The 27,447-nt window shown below is 37.3% G+C and overlaps 6 protein-coding genes across 6 annotated transcripts; 5 read left to right on the top strand and 1 right to left on the bottom strand.

Annotated features, from left to right (window-relative positions):
* Window positions 1–51: 51 nt before the first annotated feature.
* Window positions 52–2,357, top strand: LOC119072351 (alpha-tocopherol transfer protein-like). Its single transcript, XM_037177539.1, has 5 exons — window positions 52–367; window positions 1,326–1,485; window positions 1,574–1,946; window positions 2,015–2,084; window positions 2,152–2,357. The coding sequence occupies exons 1-5, from the start codon at window positions 178–180 to the stop codon at window positions 2,319–2,321; spliced, it is 963 nt and encodes a 320-aa protein (XP_037033434.1). The 5' UTR covers window positions 52–177; the 3' UTR covers window positions 2,322–2,357.
* A 3,416-nt stretch (window positions 2,358–5,773) lies between these two features.
* On the top strand, window positions 5,774–7,868 carry LOC119072128. Its single transcript, XM_037177269.1, has 4 exons — window positions 5,774–6,001; window positions 6,073–6,220; window positions 6,322–6,528; window positions 6,601–7,868. The coding sequence occupies exons 1-4, from the start codon at window positions 5,774–5,776 to the stop codon at window positions 7,866–7,868; spliced, it is 1,851 nt and encodes a 616-aa protein (XP_037033164.1).
* Window positions 7,869–12,867: 4,999 nt separating this feature from the next.
* LOC119072352 lies at window positions 12,868–14,320 on the top strand. Its single transcript, XM_037177541.1, has 3 exons — window positions 12,868–13,110; window positions 13,174–13,527; window positions 13,596–14,320. Exons 1-3 carry the CDS (start codon window positions 13,093–13,095, stop codon window positions 14,142–14,144), a joined length of 921 nt encoding a protein of 306 aa, XP_037033436.1. The 5' UTR covers window positions 12,868–13,092; the 3' UTR covers window positions 14,145–14,320.
* Window positions 14,321–14,622: 302 nt separating this feature from the next.
* Window positions 14,623–26,481, bottom strand: LOC119072350 (neuropeptide FF receptor 2). Its single transcript, XM_037177538.1, has 6 exons — window positions 26,370–26,481; window positions 16,288–16,591; window positions 16,040–16,218; window positions 15,834–15,977; window positions 15,084–15,410; window positions 14,623–15,012 (listed from the first exon to the last, which is right to left on the bottom strand). The coding sequence occupies exons 1-6, from the start codon at window positions 26,388–26,390 to the stop codon at window positions 14,791–14,793; spliced, it is 1,197 nt and encodes a 398-aa protein (XP_037033433.1). The 5' UTR covers window positions 26,391–26,481; the 3' UTR covers window positions 14,623–14,790.
* Window positions 18,486–19,118, top strand: LOC119072356. Its single transcript, XM_037177547.1, has 2 exons — window positions 18,486–18,733; window positions 18,809–19,118. The coding sequence occupies exons 1-2, from the start codon at window positions 18,607–18,609 to the stop codon at window positions 19,066–19,068; spliced, it is 387 nt and encodes a 128-aa protein (XP_037033442.1). The 5' UTR covers window positions 18,486–18,606; the 3' UTR covers window positions 19,069–19,118.
* Window positions 21,723–24,014, top strand: LOC119072346 (probable cytochrome P450 9f2). Its single transcript, XM_037177535.1, has 5 exons — window positions 21,723–22,215; window positions 22,573–23,088; window positions 23,156–23,506; window positions 23,571–23,704; window positions 23,770–24,014. The coding sequence occupies exons 1-5, from the start codon at window positions 21,771–21,773 to the stop codon at window positions 23,929–23,931; spliced, it is 1,608 nt and encodes a 535-aa protein (XP_037033430.1). The 5' UTR covers window positions 21,723–21,770; the 3' UTR covers window positions 23,932–24,014.
* Window positions 26,482–27,447: the final 966 nt, after the last annotated feature.

The raw sequence follows: 27,447 nt of genomic DNA on the forward strand, positions 1-27,447 counted from the left end.
ATATACTCTACACATATTTTGTGATAAATTCGCAGCGAAGTGATAATGAATTTTTTTTTCGTTACAAGTGACCAACCTCTTTCAATTTTGAGTTTGTTGAAGACTGTACGAATTACAGTCGTTTTAGAATAAAAATTTTTGTGCCGTGTGTGTGTCATTCATTGTTCTTTGTTACCAATGTTAAACGGACGAAGTTTATATAGTTCTGATATTCAGAACGAAAAAATGATCAATGTTCGGCCATTGTGCAAAGCATTAGCTATTAAAGTTTCGAAAGACTTGAATGAAGTGCCAGCAAGAGTTCCGGAAGATATTGAAACATTGAGAGAATGGTTACTGACACAGAAACATCTTCGGACTCCGCTGGGTGAGTGATTCACCCATTTTTTTTTAAATAAAATATTTCGCTTATGTGTCCAAAAAACCATGAAATCGAATCGTACGTCATTCCGTAAGGCGCATATTATTGCAACTCCAACAATTGTCTACATTACCACAATAATAACAATAGTGTAGGTTGATGTGTGGTATGTCTGAAAGTGTTATCACTGTATCAGTGAACGTAATCTTTGACTTCAAATAATCATCGACTGATTTAGATGTTGCTCCAGTTTTACCTAAATATAGTTTGGTTCATTTTGGCACGTAGTCAGACAGATTACAAATAAAAAGTTCTGAATAGACGAGCTTAACGAGTGATAATCTGATTTTGAAGTGTTGTTACAGTATAGTGTATAAATGCTACAAGCATTACACACACGGAATTTTGAAAACTGTCACATTTTCGATCTCTGTGTAAAGACCAGTAAATCAAGAAAAGAAAATGTGTCGGTTTTCCAAATTCCGCGAGTGTATTGAATAGTGTATTGTACTGCTAACACGTATGCATAATTGAGAGTGAAATTCTTCAGAAGTTGATACATGGGTACAAGGTGTAAGTATAAACAGCAGTAAAGATTAAGACTTCCGGTGTTTGTTCAGAGTTCCGAGTTTTTTTCTGTTTCAATTTTCCATTTCGTTTACAATACGAATGTCTTACAAATCGTCCAATGGTTTATATTACATAGGCAATAAATATGTTCTCATTCAATTGTACGTGGAGAGAGCAAATTATAAAGGAAAACAAAGAAACGATCAGCTGAATCTAAAGCTATTGATTGGTATTTTAAACATTTGAAGTAGTAGATTAAAACGCGATATACTTGCCCTTTCTGAAGGTAAATTTAATGATATTGTAGACACTGTTGCTATGCTGTTAAACCCTTATAAGACAATTCGGCCGTTGTAACTTTCACTCTATCAATTAATTAAATTCACCATTTCAGATGATCAGTTCTTGATTACTTTCTTGCGCGGATGTAAATACAGCATACAAAAAGCCAAAGAAAAAATAGATTTGTTTTTCACTGTCCGAGAAGAAATTCCAGAACTATATAGCAACAGAGATCCACTGGACAAGCGAATCGGAGCCATGTTGAAGTTGGGGTAGGTCCTAACCAACTGCATTTCCACAATCACAACCTAAGCAGTTGACTGTCGATCATAATTTCAAAAAAAAAATGAATTGTTTTAGGTGTACTGTTGTAGTTCCAAATCCACCTGGTGACGGAGGTCCGCAAATTCAATTCATCAGACCCGGACTGTATGGCACATCAGAATTTACCGTTCACGAGTTATTCAAATTGAATACAATTATGACAGACGTTATGATCTTGGAGGACGACAATTTCATAATAAGCGGTGCTGTCGGAATCATGGATTTTACAAACGTGACGAAGGAACATTTCAACGAATTGGACGCAATATGCTTGAAGAAAATTGCCAAATTAAATCAGGAGGCACAGCCGAGCCAGTATCTGGGATTTCACTACATTCACATATCGAGTCAATTCGCTGAAATATTTAACATGTTCAAGGGATTTATGAGCGAGGAGAACCGCAGACGAGTAAGTTTTTAAACGTTTGGAATAGATCTGCAACGCTGATTTTCACGACATTCTTTTCAACAATCTAGTTGTATGTCCATAGAAACATCGAAACATTGTACGACTACGTGCCCAGGCGACTGTTACCAACAGAATATGGTTTGTTTTCATCGTTACCTTTTTAGTCCCAGAATTTGTCTCTTATTATTCGGGTCTCTTGTTTCAGGTGGTGAAGCCGGTCCCATTCAGAACATGATTGACATTTTCGAAACGAAAGTAATCTCTTGCCGTGAAAAGTTGATTCGTTGGGAGGGTTATGGCGTGGACGAAAGTTTAAGAGTGGACAAATCTAGGAGTTTAATCGAAATTGAGAAACGAAATATTTATAATGTTTAAGAGAATGAAAAGCTGGGCTAAGTTATGAACATTCGAGTCTGTTTTTTTATTGCTGAAAGGCCGTTAGGCTATGTTGTCTTAAACAAAGGAAGTACAAATTCAACAGGAGGGAATTAGCGCAGCGTTATGATGGGTGGCAGTTGTAGAACGACTATGATTGGCTTGTGAATTGATAGGTTCGCTCAAGACTCCTACAACCATTGCTATAAGTGTACCACACCTGTACATTAAAGTATTTGAGGACAACAAAGTGAAAAATTGGTCGAAAACATTTTCTTTCATCTTTACATCGTTACCTAGCGATACAAAAACCGTATTTGCGTACCTGTTTTGGACGATTGATTTTAGGCAATTTCGCGGATTGTAGGCCGAACGAAGTGAGGCTTACAAGCGAAAGTGCCTTAAATCAACCGTCCCAAACAGGTGCACATGTAAGTTTTCATGCAGAGGGCCGGAAACCCGAGAAAATTCGAAAAATTGCCCTCATTTTCGGCCCCGAAGCATGAAAATAACTATTGTATACCGTGGTGACTTTTTCGTACATTATGGGTAAACCATTATGGTTTGTTAAGTTCGTAAGTATGGGAATTTCGTGAATTTTCAACATTTGACATTTCTCATATAATATTTTATGTCAAAAGTCTACGAAAACGTCATACTTACAAACTTTGCGAACCATAATGGTTTCCCGGGTGAAAATTAAGGTCTCAGTGTGACTGTAAAATGAGCATGATCAACGGTCTCATTTCAGTCGCATTACGTTTTCAGTCTCATTTCATTCTCAATATTTTATTTCTTTGATGATTGTTGAACTTTGGCTGAACGAGACTGACCGAGTGGTCTCTTTTTCAATATTTTATGAGATTTTTGAGACCGTCCGAGTGGTCTTCCTTGGATTATTTTTCGTAGGACTTTAGGAAACTGACCGAGAAGTCTCGTTTTGAATATTTTACGAGAATGTAAGAGACCGACCGAGTGGTTTTTCCTGGATTATTTTTCGTTGGACTTTGGGAGACTGACCGAGAAGTCTCGTTTTGAATATTTTACGAGAATGTAAGAGACCGACCGAGTGGTCTTTCTTGGATTATTTTCGTTGGACTTGAGGAGACTGACCGAGAAGTCTCGTTTTGAATATTTTACGATAATGTAAGAGACTGAACGAGTGGTCTTTCTCGGATTATTTTTCGTTGGACTTTGGGAGACTGACCGAGTAGTCTCGTTTTGAATATTTTACGAGAATGTAAGAGACCGACCGAGTGGTCTTTCTTGGATTATTTTCGTTGGACTTGAGGAGACTGACCGAGAAGTCTCGTTTATGAACATTTTACGAGAATGTAAGAGACCGACCGAGTGGTCTTTCTTGGATTATTTTCGTTGGACTTGAGGAGACTGACCGAGAAGTCTCGTTTTGAATATTTTACGATAATGTAAGAGACTGAACGAGTGGTCTTTCTCGGATTATTTTTCGTTGGACTTTGGGAGACTGACCGAGAAGTCTCGTTTTGAATATTTTACGAGAATGTAAGAGACTGAACGAGTGGTCTTTCTCGGATTATTTTTCGTTGGACTTTGGGAGACTGACCGAGTAGTCTCGTTTTGAATATTTTACGAGAATGTAAGAGACCGACCGAGTGGTCTTTCCTGGATTATTTTTCGTTGGACTTTGGGAGACTGACCGAGAAGTCTCGTTTATGAACATTTTACGAGAATGTAAGAGACCGACCGAGTGGTCTTTCTTGGATTATTTTCGTTGGACTTGAGGAGACTGACCGAGAAGTCTCGTTTTGAATATTTTACGATAATGTAAGAGACTGAACGAGTGGTCTTTCTTGGATTATTTTTCGTTGGACTTTGGGAGACTGACCGAGTGGACTCGTTTTGAATATTTTACGAGAATGTAATAGACCGACCGAGTGGTCTTTCTTGGATTATTTTCCGTTGGACTTTAGGAGACTGACCGAGAAGTCTCGTTTTTGAACATTTTACGAGAATGAAAGAGACCGACCGAGTGGTCTTTCCTGGATTATTTTTCGTTGGACTTTGGGAGACTGACCGAGTGGTCTCACTTCAAGAAAATATTTTTTTGAAATACAGTGACCAAATCAGCGGTCTCATTTTTTTGAAATAGAAAACAACTGAGCGGTCTCTTTTTCAATATTTGACATACTTTGACTCTGACCGACTGCAGAGACCTATGAGAGTTCTCTTTTAAACTTAACTTTTAATTATGAACGCAATTTTGTTTCTATCAAGTTTTGCTGCTGTGTTTGCATCGAGTTCTGTGAACAAGTAGCCATTTCGACGGCGTATGGTGAAGAATTTTTTAAAACGATCAAAAAAAAATTCATACAATTTTTATGGCTACCAAACTATAACCAGACTAAAGGTCTGACATCAAATATTGGAATTTCGCCCTTTTTTATTATTTTTTTTATTCGAAGGGTGAGAGGGGAGGGGCGAAAGTTCGTTAAATTTCATGAATGGATGTACTTTTAGCGATCATTATGTTCTGAACGACTGAACCGATTTTAATGATTGGAACGAATTTGTAGAGGGCAAACTCAGATCTTTCACCTCAAAACACTTCCCTTAGTCTACGTAATTAGGAAAACCATCTTAACATACGATTAATTACAAAACTATCAAAAGCAAAAAACACGTCACCTTGGAAATATAAAAAAAATATTTCAAAACAATATCTCCAATGTTTCCTATTTCACTATTTAAAAATCACGATGAAATAATTTGATTTTACTTCAATATTTGCATATTTATCTCGTTGCGCAGAGCAAAAATTTAGCCATGTCAAATGCTCCATATTTTAGGTTTGATTATTCGCTTTTCGGTTACCTAATTGAACACGAATCAAAAGGGTCATATATACTGCGAATGATTATGTGGTCGGTCGTAAGCAAAATGATGTACATATATTTAAGCAAATTGCAATCATAGTACGCTTTGCGTTTCTTGGAGGTAGCCCTTGTCAGTAGCCAATACAAGTCTGTTTGCAAAAAAGTCGCGTTTGATCGAATTCACAGATTTTAATTATTTTTTTATGCAAAATGATGTCATTTAAAAAACGTTGCTGTGATCCATTCAGCTTGAAAAAATGCACAAAGCAATTGATAAATATTCGGCCATCAGTTCAAGCAAAATTGGAAACATTAAATGTTAATGGAAGCGCTATATGTTCCAGTTGTAACATCAAAGTTTCAACCTTAAAAATTATGAAGCCAATTTTGCTCTCTGCGTCTTCATCTAACGACGAAATTTCGGAAACCGTGTCAAATAACTCAACGCAGTCCACATCGGATTCAACAGACGAAAGTGGAAATGAAACGGATCGAGAATCGGACATCGAAACAGCGGAATACGAAAAAACTGGACTCTTGGATTCGCTTAACCAAAACATTATACCAGTGCTTATACTGTCTCCGATTAAAATGAAAAACATGACGTCTGAGAAATACGCGGCTCAAAAGATTCAACAGCTAACTTCTTGTCTTACAATTATGTTCGCAGGTAATCAGGAATATGTGTCTCCGATTGAAGCAGAACACCAAAAAACGAAAGCGAAACAGTTCGATGATTTCATCGCCAATTTGAAAACCAAGTTTTCAAGTACTAATTCTAAGGACGAGAAATATCAAATTCTAACGATGCTACCGACTGAATGGAGTGTGAGAAGAATAAAAGCGGAATTCGGATGTTCATTTCATATGGCAAATTTAAGTAAAAAGCTTCGTAGCAGAAAGGTGTTATGTCTGTACCAAATCCGAAGTTACCAAGCAACATTTTACAACGTTCCACTAAAGAAGCTGTGCAAACATTCTATCTTGAAGATGATATAAGTCGAATGATGCCTGGAAAGAATGACTGTGTGTCAATGACTGTAAACGGTAACAATTGTATTCTGCTAATTGTCCGTCCTTTTGTGTTTGAAACTAAATTAGAAACCTGCAGAATTCTTCAATTAGGAATATTCTTCTACTTTATCTAGGTAAAAAACAAAAGGTGCAAAAACGTATGATTCTCAGCACCTTGAGACAGACGTACCAAGAATTTAAAAATCGTCATGAGACTATCAAGGTCAGCCTGTCCTACTTTATGAAATGCCGGCCGAAAAATTGCATATTCTTGGGAGCTCCTGGAACTCATTTCATTTGTGTTTGCACAATACATCAGAATGTTAAACAAATGGTCTACAGTACGTTTCTAAAAACTTAAACTTTTATTCATGTTCACCCAAAACCGAGACCTAAACGAAATTTGATTTTAGGTGGAAAATTGAGTAAACACACCTGTGGAGAACTAATGCATTATGAACATTGCGTTGCGAAAGTTACTTGCAATCCGCCCCAACAAAAATGTTTTATGCGAACGTGTAAGAACTGCCCAAAAATGCTAGCTTTTAAAAAATATCTGATCAATGCATTGAAAATTGGTATGAATGGGGAAAGCGATAAGGAAGTTGAGTTCGGAGACCACTGTGATGATGATGTACTGGAAATTGAAGATGTCAGTGAAATTGAACACATGGAAGGATTGAATGAAGATGAGGACAGTGACGAATCGGATGGGAATGAGGCCGATGAAACAGAGCACGAGACCGGAATTGAAAGCGAAGACAGTGAAGCCAATGGTGATGAATACGACGACGAAGAAATAATCCATTTCAGGCAATGGGTGTCTACAGATCGGTGTGAATTTAAACATTTTGCAATGCCCATATCTAAATTCGTGGACGATTTTGCTGTCAAACTCGAGAAGCTAATTACCCATATTTTTATTACGAATGAACAAACAGCTTTCTTGAAATGGTGCAGAGACAGTCTGAAAATTGGAGAGTTTTTGATATGGGGTGACTTTGCAGAGAACTTTTCATTTGTGATACAAAACGAGGCTCAAGGATATCATTGGGCAAGAAAACAGGCGACAGTGCACCCTTTCGTAATTTATTATAAAAATGAGAAGAATGAACTGGCGCATTTGAACTACGTCATCATTTCAGACTGTCTAAAGCACGACAGTGTCGCAGTGTATTTGTTTATTTCGAAGCTTGTCAAATTTTTGGAAGGTCGATTTAAAGTAATAACAAAACTGTATTACTTTACCGATGGGTGCGCTGGACAGTATAAAAATCGCAAAAATTTTTCTACTGTATACTACCACAAAATTGATTTTGGATATGAATGTGAATGGCATTTCCATGCAACATCTCATGGAAAAGGTCCGTGCGATGGTATAGGCGGTACTTTAAAACGTAGTGCCGCTCGCGCAAGCTTGGGTCGAACATACGAAAAGCAAATCGATTCGGCAGAACTATTGTTTGAGTGGGCCTCATCGTCGGACATGGACATGCACTTCGAGTATTCAACAACTGCTGAACACGAAAGCATGACAATTCAGTTACGTGACCGTTTTAATGCAGCAAAATTAATAAAAGGAACCCTTAAGTACCACTGCTTTATTCCAAGAGATAGTGGAGAACTCATGGTAAAATATTATTCGGCTGACCCAGACCATAAAATGGTCAAAATCGTGTGAACTTATCCGAAAACGACCATAAAAAATGGTCAAAATCGTGTGAACTTATCCGAAAAAGACCATAAAAAATGGTCAAAATTGTTAAAACGATTTGATGAAATAAAATTTTTCAACAAAACCAGGATGTTCAGTTTAATTTCACAATCGGTTCAACTGAACAACCCGAAATAAGTGGCAGATTCTAGTAAATTTTATTTATAATGATGTAAACTGGTTAACACTTTCGAAACATTAGATTGCAGTACGATAAATCTAGAAGGTAAGTTTACATTGAACCAAAAAATGAACAAATCTGACACAATTACAAGTGTTTAAGTATAGCCCACAATTTGCAATCATCGATTAAAAACAAAACAAGATATTGCCAACACAATCTCATACTATGCAGTATATATGACCCTTTTGATTCGTGTTCAATTAGGTAACCGAAAAGCGAATAATCAAACCTAAAATATGGAGCATTTGACATGGCTAAATTTTTGCTCTGCGCAACGAGATAAATATGCAAATATTGAAGTAAAATCAAATTATTTCATCGTGATTTTTAAATAGTGAAATAGGAAACATTGGAGATATTGTTTTGAAATATTTTTTTTATATTTCCAAGGTGACGTGTTTTTTGCTTTTGATAGTTTTGTAATTAATCGTATGTTAAGATGGTTTTCCTAATTACGTAGACTAAAAGAAGTGTTTTGAGGTGAAAGATCTGAGTTTGCCCTCTACAAATTCGTTCCAATCATTAAAATCGGTTCAGTCGTTCAGAACATAATGATCGCTAAAAGTACATCCATTCATGAAATTTAACGAACTTTCGCCCCTCCCCTCTCACCCTTCGAATAAAAAAAATAATAAAAAAGGGCGAAATTCCAATATTTGATGTCAGACCTTTAGTCTGGTTATAGTTTGGTAGCCATAAAAATTGTATGAATTTTTTTTTGATCGTTTTAAAAAATTCTTCACCGTATTTATTTTGATCAGCTGGTACTGGTTTCGTAACTATTTTCTAAAAAACTTTATTACTCACATCATTACTGTATCATTATAGTCTCACAAATAATTTAAATAATTAGGTAAAATAAAAGTTTAGTTCTAAAGAGAACTCTAAAAGGTCTCTACAGTGGATCAGAGTCAAAGTATGTCAAAAATTGAAACAGTTGGCCTCTACATTTAAAAAAAATATGTTCTTAAAATGAGACCACTCAGTTGGTCTCTGCATTTCGAAAAAATATGTTCTTGAAATGAGACCACTCAGTCGGTCTCTGCATTTCGAAAAAATATGTTCTTGAAATGATAGCAGTTGGTCTCTGCATTTCGAGAAAAAATGTTCTTGAAATGAGACTCAGTTGGTCTCTGCATTTCGAAAAAATATGTTCTTGAAATGAGACGACTCGGTCAGTCTCATAAAGTCCAACGAAAAAAAATCCAATTCGGTCGTTCGATTACATTCTCATAAAATATTCAAAAACGAGACTACTCGGCCGGTATCATAAAGTCCAATGAAAAATAATCCGAAAAGACTACTCGTTCGGTCTCTTATATTCTCGTAAATGTTCAAAAACGAGACTTCTCGGTCAGTCTCCTCAAGTCCAACGATAATAATCCAAGAAAGACCACTCGGTCGGTCTCTTACATTCTCGTAAAATGTTCATAAACGAGACTTCTCGGTCAGTCTCCTAAAGTCCTACGAAAAATAATCCAAGAAAGACCACTCGGTCGGTCTCTTACATTCTCGTAAAATATTCAAAACGAGACTTCTCGGTCAGTCTCCCAAAGTCCAACGAAAAATAATCCAGGAAAGACCACTCGGTCGGTCTCTTACATTCTCGTAAAATATTCAAAACGAGACTTCTCGGTCAGTCTCCCAAAGTCCAACGAAAAATAATCCAGGAAAGACCACTCGGTCGGTCTCTTACATTCTCGTAAAATATTCAAAACGAGACCACTCGGTCAGTCTCTAAAAGTCCAACGAAAAATAATCCAAGAAAGACCACTCGGTCGGTCTCGTAAAAAGTTCATAAACGAGACTTCTCGGTCAGTCTCCTAAAGTCCTACGAAAAATAATCCAAGAAAGACCACTCGGTCGGTCTCTTACATTCTCGTAAAATATTCAAAACGAGACTTCTCGGTCAGTCTCCCAAAGTCCAACGAAAAATAATCCAGGAAAGACCACTCGGTCGGTCTCTTACATTCTCGTAAAATATTCAAAACGAGACTTCTCGGTCAGTCTCCTAAAGTCCTACGAAAAATATTCCAAGAAAGACCACTCAGTCGGTCTCAAAGTTTTTGTAACAACGGTTCGAAATAAGACCTATACGAAGATATATCCAATTTAGCAACACGCGTAAGGTGGCTGGCAGTCCAATCCAAAAGTTAAGCATCATTCGGCGCGGTTAGTACTTGGAGTGGTGACCGGAAAATACATTACGAAATAAAAAAAAAGTAAAAAAAAAATCAAATATCACTAAAATTTCTATCATTTCAGCGAATTATAAGAAAAAATAAAAAACTATGCCATCTGTGAATTCGGGAAGAAACTACAGCCTAAAGACAATGAAATATCTCACAGATGGAAAATGGAAATGAGAGTTCTCAGATGGTCTCAGAAAATGTCGAAAAGAAAGTGATAGTTCCTCAGATGGCCTCAAAAGGATCTCGAAAAAAAATTAAAATGAGACTTCTCAAATAACCTCAAGAAATATCGAAAAGAAAGTGAGAGTTCTCAGATAGTCTCAAATGACGTCGAAAAGAAAGTGAGAGTTCTCAGATGGCCTCTAGGATCTAGAAAAAACTGAAATGAGACTTCTCAAAGAGTCTCAAAAATATTTTGAGTCTCAAACATAGTCAAATCTAAAAAAGAGACCACTCAGTCGGTCTCGTAAACTATTTTGAAAAGAGACCATTCAGTCGGTCTCGCAAATTATTAAAAAAGAGACCACTCGGTCGGTCTCGTAAAATACAGAAGAAGAGACCACTCGGTCAGTCTCGTAAAATACAGAAGAAGAGACCACTCGGTCAGTCTCGTAAAATACAGAAGAAGAGACCACTCGGTCAGTCTCGTAAAATACAGGAGAAGAGACCACTCGGTCGGTCTCGTAAAATACAGAAGAAGAGACCACTCGGTCGGTCTCGTAAAATACAAAAGAAGAGACCACTCGGTCGGTCTCGTAAAATACAGGAGTAGAGACCACTCGGTCGGTCTCGTAAAATACAGGAGAAGAGACCACTCGGTCAGTCTCGTAAAATACAGAAGAAGAGACCACTCGGTCAGTCTCGTAAAATACAGAAGAAGAGACCACTCAGTCAGTCTCATACAGTCTATTAAAACATTTAAAACGAGACTTCTCATCGGTTTCGTAATCATCATCATCATCAATTCATCAGTATATGAGAAGAAACCAGTCTCAAAGGTTCGAAAAGAGACGTGGCCCCAAAGTTTACAGCCTTGAGCGTTGCTTCCACAAATTTCACAGCTTTCGTCGAGGTGGGTGTACGTGTAATGATGAAGATGAATAATCAAATTATGCCAAACTGCATTTCACTGAACTGTCAACTTCTAGGACACTTGGTTTATTTACAAGAATCCAACTTGACGGAAACTATATGTTTTTGTCAAGTTACATTTTTCTTATAAAAATACCAAGCGAACCAGAACTTGACAGCTCGTGAAGTGCTAGAACAGAGGTATAAATGTGCCAACTTGTTTAAATACAAAGTCGAAACCAACTACTGACCGGTGCAGCCTCGCTTGGCGAACGAATAATGTGAGAACATATTCCAAAATCTATTCCAACGATCAAGATTTTAATCTGTACCCTAGCCCCTAGCACTAGCATAGTAGTAGAATATTGTCTATGTTGGAGAGGCGACATTTCTACACAGTCAATATCGTCAGAAACGATGATATCGTTTTTTGGACGATATAAAAGTAGATACAGTGTAAATTATACATGGAACCAACGCACTTCAAATAAATATTGATCATAGTCGACAGCTGCCAAATAGAGTACTATTTTGTATGAAAAATGTTTACAGATTTATTTACAGTGCCAAAGTTTGTTCGGTACACTGTCCCGTTTCTATTTAGATTACCACACGTGCTTGAGCTGCGTTGGTTTTTCTGTCAAATTAGATTTTTCTCATAACAATGTCAAGTTGATAGCTCGTAAAGTGCAAGAAATGTTCTAGAGACTGTCCAGCCAATATATTAAGGTTAACTCACTTAGTATGAGTTTATTACGTACATAGATGGAACTGTATCAATGCATGTGTGCCAACTTGTTAAAATAAAAAGTCGAAACCAACTACTGACCGGTGGTGACTCGCTTGACGAACGAATAATGCGAGAACAAATTCCTTACTCTAATCCAACGATCCAGATTTTAATCTGTATCTACTCAAAGGACTATCACAAAGCACCTAGCACTAGCATAGTAGTAGAATATTGTCTATGTTGGACGTTGGAGAGGCGACATTTCTACACAGTCAATATCGTCCATAAAACGATAATATCGTTCCTGACGATAATAGAGTAGAGACAGTGTAAAAATGCTGAATTATACATAGAACCAACGCACTTTAAGCAAAAGTGATCATAGTCGACAGCTGCCAAAGAGAGTTACTATTTTGTAAGAAATGGTTTTTAACAGTGTTTTACAATTGTGTGACACAAGTTTCAGTACCATATTAAGAATACCACTCATGCTTGAAGTGCGTTGATGGAACATACACAGCGACGTGACTTACTACTCCATTTTTGATTACCATGCTTGGCGTTTTCACTATCATCATAGAGTCTTATAATTTGTGAATCTCATAACATTCTGGTTCAAATTTGGCCACTTATTAGTTCATTGCAGTGATATCCTCTAAGTTAAAGTCATAAACTTTGATTAAACAAATTTCTACAGCAATCTCACCATAAATTTCAATTAAACAAATTTCTATAGCAACAACTAAATCCACACGGATTGAATTTGTTTGTAGGTTTTGAGTTACTTCTCAAAATATTCAAATGAAAATATTGGCGCAATATTCGAGCGAATTAAAATCTGTGAACACTGTTGATTACAGTGTAAACCACAGTAAGACAGTGCCTATTGTGTTACAAATTTCGCTAACGTCAGCTGCACACGAATTCGTTCATACTGTACTGTGCGAAAATATTGAAATCAGTTGAATAAACCACAGTGTTAAAGACAGAGTGTTATAATATCCGGGCAACAAAATGAATGGCAGTGCCAAGGTGGGCATTGTACCTTTGAATTCATCGTGTTCATTCACACGAATAATATTGTTGTTCTTACAGCCAATTGCTGGAGTGTTAAGTACCCGTCAATTATTGTTTGCACGAGATCCGGAAGTAAAAAAACGTTCGGACCAGAACATGAAAGATTTTCTGAACTCATCGGAAATGCTTCCACAGAGCGAATTTCCATACGTTGGTTCCGATGACATTTTGAATCATCTATTCGATGTGATCAATCGTCAGGTGTTCAACGCGAATTTGGATGGCATCAAACTGGAATGGTGTGACACATTATCGTCTCGTGCTATTATTGCATACGAACAGAGCACGTACGCAACGCGTCAAACGTATATTCGGTGCAGTAAGGCATGGTTTAGGAATCGGAATCGTCAGCAGTTTGTTGAAGCAATTTTGGTAAAATTTGAGAGTTTTGCTTCGTTTCCAATTACTTGTCATCCATTCCGTGTTCTTATCTCAAACAGTACGAACTCATACACCTGTATGTAAAAAAGCGTGGTGCTGAAGCCGGTGAAGAAACCAGTCCAGACTTAATGGCGTACGTAATATATGGCGGACTGGACTATTTCAATGTGAAATACGAAATGAACCTCGTTCTCAATCAGAACCATAAAAGCGGAAACGTCGATGACACCGAAGTGGTGCGAGAGACTTTGAAATCAACTCTACGTGAACGTAAAGCGTCAACTGGAAAGATACCCCAATTTACATTGGGTCCGGAAGCTAAACTGTTATCCAGGAGAATTACTGGAAATAAGAACGCAGTGAAATGTGATGCTGACAATGGTTGTGGTGGTTTTTGCTACGGGAGCGGATGTCCGGCAGCTGCAGCACTGCGGCAACGGTATTTGGGTTCGAATATTTACTTTCTTTTCACTGTTGAGCGACCGCTGGAGTGTTTCCTTTGCGAGAACAAAGGTAAGGGAACGTTGAATGCGCATTTCAACAAGGACTGCAAGGCGTTCGGACGACCGAAGAAAAACGTTCACGATGACCAGATTTTTCTGCTGTAAATGAAATCGAATTTCTTTAATGGTCAGCGTTGTCTATTAAGATTAATTTGTCGTCTTAATCGGCAATATTTTTTTGAATTGAAGATCATTTTCGCGCATTTTTTCATTACTTTTCAATTCCTTGATGGATTCTAATAAAGGGCACCATTGAAATTATTAAACGAACCATTTTAGAAACCAAAAAACATTTTTTTCAGAGGAAACACACACTGTCAACGGGATTTTCCCTTACTGACATTGGTCTCGTTATACGGCAGATGAGATAACACTGAGAACGTTCATCATCCCACTCATTTTTCAGTTTTTCTTTTTTATTTCAATTCATATCAACTGGACGTCGTGCGTCCCGTACTATCAGTATATATACTTACAATAGAGTGATAAGTTAATTTTATGCTTCGGAATCCAAAGCACTTGGGTCAACTCACGGCAGATGAGATAACACTGAGCACGTTCATCATCCCACTCATTTTTCAGTTTTTCTTTTTTATTTCAATTCATATCAACTAGACGTCGTGCGTCGTACTATCAGTATATTTCCTTACAATAGAGTGATAAGTTAATTTTATGCTTCGGAATCCAAAGCACTTGGGTCAACTCGTCAACTGCAGTGCTATGTTCGAATCAAATAATTGGATTGCAACGTTCAAATGACAGCAGTCGATGTCTGCTTGACATTGGAATTTAAATCCGAATTTCCCGAACCAGAATTCTCAGCTTCGGCCAAGTTGGAAATGATCTTAATTTTCGTTGTTATCGTTGCTTTACTGTTGTCAAAACCTTGACCCCAGCGATGTTTCGAAGCAATCCAAAACCAAATGCTTGATTCATTACGCTTTTTGCTGAAAACATCATTGGCTTGATGAGCCTGTAGAAACATTGTCATTATAGTCATTCGGAAAGATTACAACGCAACATATAGAGCAGCAAAATGGCTACCTTCGATTTCGATAGGCATGCTAGCATTGGAGTTTGATGGTAGGCTCGTTTAAAGGTGTCATTTGTCAGACCGTAGATGACGGGATTGATAGCAGCATTGACGTATATCAAATATTGGGACGCATACGAAAAACTTTCGAAGCCGGCTGCTTGATTCATTTGCGATTTCTTCAGCCAATTGTTTCGAATGAATACCAAAGTTGTGAATGGTAGCCGTAAAACAAGAAATGTAACAACCACAATGAATAACGTTCTGGCCACTTTGGTTTTGTATGATACGCAGATCGGATTTTCCCGTTTGAGGACCTTCGCTTCATATCTGTCAAGCTGATAAAAACAATAGTAGTCATAAGACATAGTTGGTTAAATTTAAGTATGGTTTTCACTTCATAAAAAGTGCTCCGTAAGAGAGCAAAAATTGAAAAGATTCAATTTTATCTCTCACACTGAGTACTTTTAATCCTTAGTCTTGATTTCCACTTATGAAAAATGCACTCCGTTTTCTCTACGTTTACACTTTAAACAATATAAAAGAGGAGTGGCTTAGCTAAACGAAGTTTTTTTTTGTAAGTGGAAATCAAGCCTTAAGCTGCAATCGCAGCAAAAAAATGCATGCCGTTTTGCCTCCGTTTACTTGACTGATCGTTTTTAACAAAAGGAAAGAGACTTGGTTTAAGTAAACGGAGACAAAACGGAATGTTTTTTTTGACTGCGTGGAGACCTTTAGAACGGCAGACGAACAAAAGTTACCTTCCAAAATATTGCCGAATAACAGATAATCATTGCACAAAGTGGAAACCATACGATCGTTGCAATAAGAACGTGCCAATATGTTGGCAACACTGTTGTGTTTTCCATACAGAAAGTTTCCACAAAGTTTTTCCATTCTCGTTCCTGTTTTACAATCGAACCAATTCGTATAGTTTTGTGTGCTAGGTGATTATCGCTGTACTCACTTTATATGTTCTGTACACAGCTAATGGAACAGCCAGGGTAAATCCACCAACCCACGCACAAGCCATAACAATTTTACAAGAAAATATGGTCAGTCGAGTCTCCATTGGCAATACTATTGCTGTTAATCGTTCATATGTTACAGCACATAAGTTAAACACTGCAGTCACTAGTAAAGCACCTAGAACCGAAGGGAAAAAATTCTCTTGCATAAATAATATGCACCATCATACCTCTGTACCCAACATACCTTGAACATATCCCTCCATTTTGCAACCAATTGCCCCAAGTATGAAATTTTGGTAAAAGTCCTTAAACAAGAACATGGTCGAACAAATTGTCAGAACGAAGAAATCTGCCACTGCCATGTTTGCCAATAGCAAATTAGTCGGTGTCTGTAACGATCTGTTTCGAATGATCACATTCAAAAGCATAATGTTACCGAGAATTCCGAATAGTATGATCGGGATGAACGTTGTAATTTTTACGGCTACTTCCCATTCAGGTATCATGTACCACATAGGGCTGGGAAAATCATAGATACTGTAATCGAACTGTAAATAGAAAATAAATTACTGTTCCACTTTTGTGAGTGTCGTGACGCAAGTGCCGAACGATTGGAATAGTGGTTAACGTATCTCTGTGGTGGACGGCAGATTTAAAACAATTTCGTGAAGGTGACAAGACAAGTGAGAGTACTTACCTGTCCACAACAGATAACTTTTCATGCTAAGGGCCTCTATTACGAGAAAAATTTGACGAAATTCGAAAATTTGACGAAATTCGACGAAATTCGAAAATTTGACGAAATTCGACGAAATTCGAAAATTTGACGAAAATCGAAAATTTGACGAAAATCGAAAATTTGACGAAGAAAGTAATTCTCTATCTGCCACCATTCAAGAAATATCTCTAAAACCCCAATTGACCCACCCATTTCCAACTTTCGACATTTTTCACAAATGCCCCTCTGTTCTACTCGTAAAACTCTGAGACTTTGCCGAATAAAGTAATTCTCTATCTCTCATAACCCAAAAAAATATTAGTCCTTTCATCCTACGCTCGAGTAGCTCAAAATTTGGTCACTCTAATCACTCTAGCTCAAACGAATCTGCCCCGATTTTTTTAATTATTCGAATTGTTCGAATCGTGTTACGAATACCTTTCATTTGATGGGTCGCACGCCTCTGTAGGTTTCAATACAGCTAAGCTACAGCCGAAAACGCGTTCCCGACCCTCGAAAACCACACTCAGAAACCACTTCGAGGCCAATAAAACAAAATTCTGGTTTTTCCTGGGGTAATGGCGTATCACATTTTAATTTTTAAGCCCACCCGAGATTGGCTGACTAGTTTCCGAGATCGACCGTCGATAGATAGACAGATAGATAGAAACATACAGAGTAAGTTGAAAGATTTTGATTGTTTGGAAAACGTTAATTTGGTGCATTTTCTATCAACTTCAAAACGATGTATCTCCGGCAATTTTAAAGTTACATAGTCGAGTGATAGCTCGTTTTGCTCGTATTTGAAGCGCAAATAAGATAGAATAGGATTTGTGGTGATACAGGCCAAAGGAAAGAAACTTAAATTCTCGCCTATATATAGTTGCCGCGTCTCAAAAAATTTTCTTCGTTCTTTTTTTGGAAGTTAGACTACGTCAAGTCCTCCGCTATCGCTCCGGACATGATTTCAGTGCAGATGTGATATGCAATGTATATTATGCATATCGGTAATGTTGTCTTATATAGTAAAATGAATGGTTAAACAAATGAAGTAAAAGATTTTGTGTGAAACATTAGTAATCGAGTCTTTTACTTGCCAGTCCGAGAGACGTACAAAATATGTGGCTATGACAAATTATTGTTATCAACCCATGGACAACAAGACTACTTTAGAATGAGAAAGAAGCTGAAACGAGAATCATCGATAGTCGAGTCTTTTACTTGCCATTAATATTAATTACAAACGAAGAATGAGTAGACAATCTGTAGATGTTACAAACGTTTGCAGAAAGAATGGAGGTCTCAAAGTAATATTAATTACAAACGAATAGGTGATTAAGGCAATACTTTCAGTCATAACAGATTTAGTTAATGTATCGCAACGCAACATTCTTGTCGTTCGTAGAAGTTAAAAAAAAAAACGAAAATGAAGAGAACTAATTTCACCGCAATCAGAGTTATGGACCCCGAGTTGTGTCCATTTTTTATTGTAAATATTAAGTTCCTTGTCTAACCTTGGATTTTACCATTTTCCACACGAAGTGGTAAGCAACCCCATTTCGTAACTTGTTGATTTAATAACTATTTTCGGCGTAGGTGTGATATGCATATTACAAATCGAGTTGTGATGCTAAATTCGAAATAAAACTGGTTATCTGGTGTTGGCCTTGTATGTTATTATTTGTTTATGTGATGTTTCATACCTGGTGCAAGAAGACTGTTCAATTTGTTCTCTTCAATTTAAATTTGTCATTTAAGAACATACGTTCAATCGAACACAACATCAAAGGATTATAGTTAGAAGCAAGAGTTAGAGTGATCAAATTTATATAAAGAACTAAAAACATGAAGTTTTTGGGACTACTTTGCATTATCACTTGCGTATTCGGAGCATCTGAAAAATGTGCTCCACGAAGTGATAGCTGCGGACCGATTGCCTTCACAGCGGATTCTGACTTCAACCAAAACTTGAGTAAGTATAACGAAAGTCCAGCATAATGTTCTGTCGACAGATCATTTCAAAACAATAATGTTCATAAAATTGCAGGTTTATATTCCGAACCAAATTTCAAAGGCGAACCATCAACAATTAACATTACTGGGCCGTTTGGATGCACCAATGCCGTTCCGAACTTTAGGATCAAATCATTACTAAGCACTGGCAGTACCCAAGTTACTCTACATTATGGGGACGACTGTGCGGGTCATGTACTCAAACAATATCAAGGTGGTTCAGAAAATATCGATGGAAGTGCTGATTGTCCTGGCTCAATCTTCGTCAAGCACCATCGTTTTGGATCTTGTTAAACCCATTATGACCATACTTATTACACAATAAATAATTTGACTAAAGGCTAGCGGAGGCTTTTTTTGAAACAAGTATCAGCCTCGTAAGTATCAGTTTTTCGACTCGGTCGAACGACGTAGACCCATGAAACCTGTTTCGATTTGTTAATTTTTTAACTTTTACTTTCTTTTAAACAAATAGTTCAAGATAATTACTCTAGGTTTACATGACGCAAAAGTGACAGATCTAAATTAATCTTCTTCGGTATTCCCAAATTTCGTTCATACAACCAACGCACTTCAAGCAAAAGTGATCATAGTCGACAGCTGCCAAATATAGTATGGTTTGCTACAGTTGTGTGACACACTGTCAAGTTTCAGTACCATATTTAGAGTACCACAGCACTATTCATATTTAGGGTACCGCCACAGCACTGTTACTAGCATGAACACTTTATTGACATGTGTCAAATTTGGAGGCTTTAGTTTTAGTGATAAGAGCTACCGCTTAGGATTGCTTGTATTCTATGTTTTAACTCACACATCGAAAACAAGTCATCTATCTTTACAAAAGCCTGCCTACTGTGATTTCATCAACCTCAGAATAATTTCTATGTTAATGCTAGAAGCAGTGCTGTGGTACCACTCATGCTTGAAGTGCGTTAATAATACTGATAATTATGAATGAATTTCGGTGTTACTGTAAAGAAAAAATTTGGATCTGTCACTTTCGCGTTACTCGTATGAATTGTCGTTCTCCTTGATTCCGATTATATATTTCTCAAATTTCCAATTTTTCTACCCAACGTTTTTCACTCGTTTCTCCTAGAGGGGCCCACTTTCAATAAGGTTCCTGTTCAGCTAAGGCGCATCGATCGACATATCACTCATTCAGATCGGGCAAAGTGACAAAAATTCATAAAATTTCAGAATTTTAAATTTTTTACCAGACCCACCCCAGCCTTTCGCTTATATCATCCGATATATTGTCTGATTGGTTACCGGCACTACCATTTTCTGGCGCTAGACCATTGACTTTCAGTCTGAAACATGTTCGACGGCAATTCGTAAAGGCATTAGTGTGAAGACAAAAAAAAAGAAATCGAAACGAATGTCTAGATGGAATGTTTTAGGCACACTTGAAGGCTTGGCTGCAGATTGTTTTAGAAATCGAGTATTTACTGCACAAAGAAGCCTATTTTTACTCCTTCATCAAATACAATGAAACTGAGCTCGGAACGGGTCGGGTTTGGTCAGACCGGAACCCGAACTTGATTTAACCCGAACCTGAAAAATTATTTCGGGTTCAACTTGACACTAACTTGAATTTTCGATTTCGGGTTTAACCCCAACCTGACCTGAACCCGAAATTGTTCAATTTCGGGTTCGACCCGAACCTGAACTGAACCCGAAATTTTAAATTTAATCAGGTCGGATTCGGGTAACCCGAAATTTTGAGCGTTTATTACACTAAAAAAAGTCACAAATTTCGGGCTACCCGAACCCGACCTGATTAAATTTAAAATTTCGGGTTCAGTTCAGGTTCAGGTCGAACTCGAAATTGAAAATTCAGGTTCAGGTCAAATTCGGGTTGAACAATTTCGGGTTCAGGTAAGGTTCGGGTTAAACCCGAAATCGAAAATTCAAGTTCGAGTCAAGTTCGGGTTGAACCCGAAATAATTTTTCAGGTTCGGGTCATGAATCCGGTTCAGGTCAACCTGAACTAAAACAGGTCAACCCGAACCCGTTCCGAGCCTTATGAAACTCCCTCCCCCAATTCTTACATAATGTAAGTTCTTGGTTTATTCTTGAAGCAGCATTTTACTACTTATATCCTTTAAACAAGCAGAACGGAAGTGTGTGTCGCGTTGCAATTTTTCTTACAATTTGGTTGCAGAAAATTAGAGTCAGTACATCTGGACAACTCTTATCTTATCTCATTTTGGAGAAATTCGGTGTTTAGTGCGTATCATCTTAAGTCGACTCCAAAAAATCGCACGTCATTGCCCTGTATATAATGTACTTCGTAATCTGTGTACAAAATACTGATATTCACCTGCGAATTTCAAGAGTCATTTGAACAATAAAGTGATTTGAGTACAAAAACATCTTTTTCGGACAATGACAAACGATAAAACCATGACTTGGAGTTTTTTCCACTGATAAACAAAAAACGTGGAAACGAACGGTCTTAAGTCGAAAACATACTTCACAGTGTAAAAAAAAAATTATAGTCGAAGGTCTTGCGGTGTTGCGCTCACTTCAAGTTACTAAGGAAGCTGTTTGTTTTTTTCAAAAAAGGAAATTGTTTTCCGGGCTGAAAAGCGATATCTTTAAAAAGTTAAGCAATCGAATATTTCCAAACAAAGCATCTGTACGAAGAAGAACCGATTTGACACAGATCTAAAGGAATGGTGGAATGATTGAGGCGGGATTACCCGATTTAATTAGGGCATTTTTTTCAATTTTTATCTGTCTTTGTGCTCACTACCCGGCTTCCATGATAAAAAGCAGTCTGTTTTGGTTTAAAGCTACCCATCCAATTTATGTAGGAGAACCTAGACTATGATATAGATAACAGGTTTCGTACCTCACATTACACCTACTACGCAGTGATATAATCTCTGTTGTCTCAGTTGTATAAAAAGCTGAGTTCGCTTGATTGTGTTTCAGTTACTAGCCGATATTTTGTGATCTTACAAAGTAAAAATAAATCTAAAGAAATGGTTTTGGCGATCGTCGATCTCCTGCGCTCACCATGGACCATTGTCCTTACACTGGTTTCGTTGGTCGTTTACAAATTCGTAATCAAGAATTGGAATTTTTTCGATAAAATTGGAATCAAATATGTCCGAGGCGCTCCAATATTGGGCGTTCAATATCAGGTGCTTCTCGGAAAGAAAACTAGCATGGACACGTTTGTCGATTTGTACAAGGAACATTCGAAGGAACAAGTCATCGGCGCATATGACATTGGCGGTGCGCCAATGTACGTAATAAATGATATCGATATAGCGAAGAGGGTCACGTCCAAAGACTTTGACCACTTTACGAATCATCGCTTTCATATCGACAAAGAAGTGGACCCATTGCTTGGACGATCTATGTTTGCCACCAATGATCAGGACTGGAAAGATATAAGATCGACAACAAGTCCGGCATTTACTGGTAAAGCAAATTTGTCGATAGTTTTGATGACAAACGAATAGCTTTGAGTAATAGGCTGCTAGGAAGATAGAATTTTGATATTTTCCCAATTTGATTGAACAGAGAAAGTAAAGTCAAGTTATTTGTGACACTGTCGATTTGATGGTTTTATCCACTAATCTATAGTAATGAGGTTGGATGCCTCTGTTAACAATGAATTAAAGTCTGAGTTAGTGAAGTGTTCGTAAATGGGATACGAGTTGAAAATAGTCTCCACTAAAAATGGGATTTTTTGGAAGTGTTCAGATATTGCTGCCAGACCCAAATTTGATTTATTAGATCGGAAATCACCAATTTTTACCCGGCTCTAATTTTCAGGCAGCAAAATGAGACAAATGTTGTCACTAATCAACGAGTGCACCTTCGATTTGTGCGATAATATAAAAAATGAAATTCAGAACAAACACTCGGATACGTTCGACTTGAAGGAACTGATGCAACGCTTTGTGGCCAATACAATTGCGTCAACAGCATTCGGTTTTAAAATGAACTCATTCCAAGACAAGGACAATGAATTTTACAAACATGGCTATTCTGCGGCCAATCTGGACGGCATCAAAGGCATGAAATTCTTTGCATTCCAGAGCATTCCGAAAATCATGAACTTCTTCAAAATTCGAATGATGCATGAAAAAGACACCGAGTACTTTCGATCGATGATCCGGCAAAATATGAAGTATCGCGAGGAGAATAATATTTACCGTCCCGACATGATACATTTGATGATGGAAGCGAGAAAGGGCTCACTGCATCACGATACTACTAGCAACGATGACATTGGATTTGCCACCGTGCAAGAGTCTGACTATGGCAGGAATTCTACTAAACATTTGAGTAAGTCTGTCCGAGTGAATTTGCTTTGCGCGATGCTTGAACCCATCTACATTACATGTTCCTACAGAGTTCACTGAAGACGATTTGGTTGCCCAATGCATGATATTCATTTTTGGTGGTTTCAATGCTGTACCAACGTCTCAATGTTTCGCTGCAATGGAAGTGGCAGCCAATGTTGACATTCAAGACAGACTGTATAACGAAATCAAATCCGTACATGATCAACTAGCTGGACAGCCGTTAACTTACGAACTATTACAAAACATGAAGTACATGGACCAGGTGGTCTGCGAAACTCTTCGCCGCTGGTCGATTGCTCCATTTTCAGATAGAGAAGTTAACAAGCCGTACACGATCGAATTGAAAAATGGCAAAAAAATTGAATTAAAGACGGGCGACGGAATCTGGATGCCCATAGGTAGTGATTTCAATGAGAAAACAAAATTTGAATTTGATTAACACAAATCCATATTCCCGCTCAGCTGGCTATCACATGGACGAAAAATATTTTCCCAATCCAAAGCGTTTCGATCCGGAGAGATTTAGTGAGGAGAACAAGAAAAATATCGTTCAGGGATCGTATATTCCGTTCTCGATTGGACCGAGAAACTGTGTGGTAAGTCGTAAAACACAATTTTGCTGCATGAACTCTCCACTCATTTCATTCTAATCAAAATTTAGGGATCCAGATATGCACTGATGTTCATGAAAGTGGCGATTTACTATTTAGTTTTGAATTTTCAACTGGAACTGTGTGAAAAATCGACATATCCCATTCAATTAAAGTTGAACACTGCCTTTGTGGACGCCGATTTTTGGGTTAAACTTAAACCCCGAACTTAGACTGAGTTAATGTTAAGCTGTACTGAGCATTGAAGATAGAAATATTAATTGTAAATATACCGCGTATGATTCGAAGCACAAAACAAATTGTTTTCGGCAATGTTAACTACTTCACTCCCTGGCAGAGGAATTATTTTGAAAAACGACCCGAAAAGCAACACAAACAACAAAAAATTGTTTCACCTAATTGACCCTTAGCTTTTTAATGACACCATGCATGTGTAGTGAATCGATGAATGTGGTTTTGAAAAGTGTAATTTTTAGGTATACTTTCGCTATCAGACAAATTCAAAAAATATTATTTTGCTGCAATTTCAGCTGCTGGTTACCGTTTTCGTCGTCAGTGTATCTGAAACAATGCCAACGCTCTAAATTATTCCAAAAACTTAAGAGTAAATTGGTGAAATCCTCAACTATTGATGGCTTTAATTTTGACTTGTCGAGGATTTCAAAACGGTTCAATGCACCTTTGATAATTTTGGACATTAGTCAGCTCGGAGCCCTGAACAAGGTCCGACAAAAATTTTTGATTTTTATCCGTAGTGTCAGTGCATAGGCTATATAGCATAGCCCATCCTGTCTAAGAGTGGTGGAAAACTGGTTGTGGTTGCAATCGGCAGTGCCTGAAATTCTAATAACAGTTGTACAAAAATACCATGAGTGCAAGGGAAGCGTAAAAGGTCTCAAAAAATAAATTTTTGGTCATTGGTAGAGGAAATGTTGCTCTACTGCTAGAACTATTTATTAGCTTCATCTCTCAAGTATCCACGCCTCTATGACTATTTGAAAATCACGTTTTTAAACTTTAGCGTGTCTCTGCCGACTTCCCTTGCACTTATGGTACCGAAATTTTGTACAATTGTTACTAGAGTTTCAGGCACCACAACCAGTTTTCCACCGCTCTCTGTAGACAGGATGGGCTATGCACCACTGTCACCGACGGTACGGATGAAAATCAAAATTTTTCTGTGGAACCTCGTTCAAGGATTCGAACTGACTAATAATATCCAAAAATATCAAAAGTGCATCGAAATGCTCAGTTAAAATCTTCAACCGCACCGTGAACATAGATCTCCTCGATTTGCGAAACTGAGCACAGTGCAGTGGATTACTTTGACGATTTTGGGTGCAAACTAATCATAGCCAACCTAGCAAAAGCGCAATATTATTTAAATTCCTGCAAACTTTTAGACATTTTTTCGAGCAATTCAACGCTTTTAATTTGCTTGACTTCACACATAAATATTTTGGCATGCGATCGCACTGCCGGTGGTCAACCGACAAGATCTATCATCTATTGTTCACAGGACAACGTCAATAAAACGCATGCCATCTGTTGTCGACAGCAGCGACACAAATAAGCGATGACTTGTAGGTAATTTTGCCTTATGTAGCAAAATGAATGATTAAACAAAGGAAGTAGAAGATTTCGCGTAAAACACTAGGCGATGACGCGATTAATTTGTTGTAAATTTGAAATAAATTGTATTTTAATCATAGTTAGGGACTTGAAACATAAAAATTGAAATAAAAGAGTCCCTTCATCGCATCGGTTTTTCTGAAACCTCACATGCTATTTGCACCACAGACACACATTATACGAACAGTACTTTCGAACGATCACTGCCATAATTGATATAAATATCCAGTTTCGTTTATCCATTTTAGAGCGCTCTTACCAGTCAAGCGAGTCATCTTAATAATTATTTCAACTCAACACCGATCACGTCTTCATCGTTTCAATTAAAATTTGTAATTTATCAACAGCTATAATGGTTAAAAGCAGATAATGTGCAATGACTTCGATGAGTATAAAACGGTTATGAAAGGAATAGATGTTGCGAACACGAGTTGATTTTATCATCACATCATGGTTCAAGTTGAGTTCAATGTGGCGGGTTTTCTTTTTGCTTTATTTTACCTTAAATGCATATTGACTATCTGTCGTGCCGGTTTATGGAAAGTAGTTAATATGCGATGGGCAATTACCCTTGGCACTGCAATAAACTAATCTTGAATTTTGGAAATTCGGATCGCTACGTTTTCAAACGGCTCTACCACCGAAACGACACTTCGGAGAGAGGTGAGTTATACCTCGTTGAACTCGTAATGAAGTAAGGATTGTAAGTAATCCATACTTCTTAAAATTCCTGTTAGGATGACTAGCCGATCATTCGAAGAATTCAATCCTAATGTTCATTAGTTCATCCTTTCATCATTTCTTTTACCCTTTATCCAAATCATTTTTTTTTTAAATCAAAGATGCGCCGTAAAAGTAATTCTACAGTAAAAGAATTGAATTGATTGTTAAACGTTAAAATCGACTAAACAATTTGAAGAAGTAGAAGTCGCGATTTCGCTCTCAATTCGTAAACATGAACAATAATTCGTGTCCTAAATTATTAAAATGGTTTCGACAAATAAATAGTTGTATTTACCTTCTCCAAATCGTCAGCCATTACTCCAAAACTCAAACACGGACTTTACTTCTCAGCGATACTTTAACGACTAAATTCTACCTTGTACTGTTACCCGTTTACGTACCAAACTAACTACTGTTCGCTTAGTATTGCGATAATATAATCAAACGATGAGAGAACTGCCCACCTATTTCGCAAATAAAGAAATTTTCCAAAATAAAGTGCGCAATTTAATCAAATAATTGCCAATTTGGACTGCAAGAAAAGGGTTGAGTTTGGCGACAATTTCCTGAAACCAACTTCTAATAACCCGAGGAAGAATTGTAGAAATGGAAAAGGTTGGATTCGAATGTTATTCGAATGTTACACTGTAAAACTACGAACACCCACTCGTATAGGATAGTATTACTTATGCAGGCTATAGATTATGTAGGTATCATTATTGTGTGAACAGTGCAATAAAAACATTTATTGTACACGATATTACTATGTTCACATTCAGCGTGGAACAAATTTTATCTACATGTGTGATATGCGATAAGGGATATCCATAGCACATACATAAACATGACATATGTTACAGAAAGCTGTATTTTCTACACGAACAAGAGTAAAATCGTTTATATTGCCAATTCCTAGAAACAATCAGTCTCTAAAAAACTACGAGATTTCAGATAGAATCATAGCACTGATAGTGCGTTGATAGAATTTAAAAGAACGAAAAAAACAGTTGAAATGTGTCCCGAGTCGTGTATTCTACGGAATTTTACATTTCTATTAGATTCTATTTACTTTTCCCAATTCTCCTGCCTACTTACTCAAAATAATTTCAATTCGAAAGTCCATGTCCAATACATTGCCCGGCTATTATTAATTGAATAATAGTAAAATAAATGAAGTTTTATCATATATGAATGAGAGATGTATACGACATGTAGAAGAAAAACATAGGCCAAAAAAACCTTAGTTGGTCACACTGATTTTCAGCTAATATTCCCAAGGTTCTAAAAGAACCTTGAGTTTTCCGTGTTAAATTTCATAGTTAAATGAAGCTACGCTAGATGACGCTAGATTGTCACTCTTTCATATATGGTTT

The sequence above is a fragment of the Bradysia coprophila genome, assembly GCF_014529535.1.
Source record: "Bradysia coprophila strain Holo2 chromosome IV unlocalized genomic scaffold, BU_Bcop_v1 contig_81, whole genome shotgun sequence".
In the NCBI taxonomy this organism is placed as follows: Eukaryota; Metazoa; Arthropoda; class Insecta; order Diptera; family Sciaridae; genus Bradysia; species Bradysia coprophila.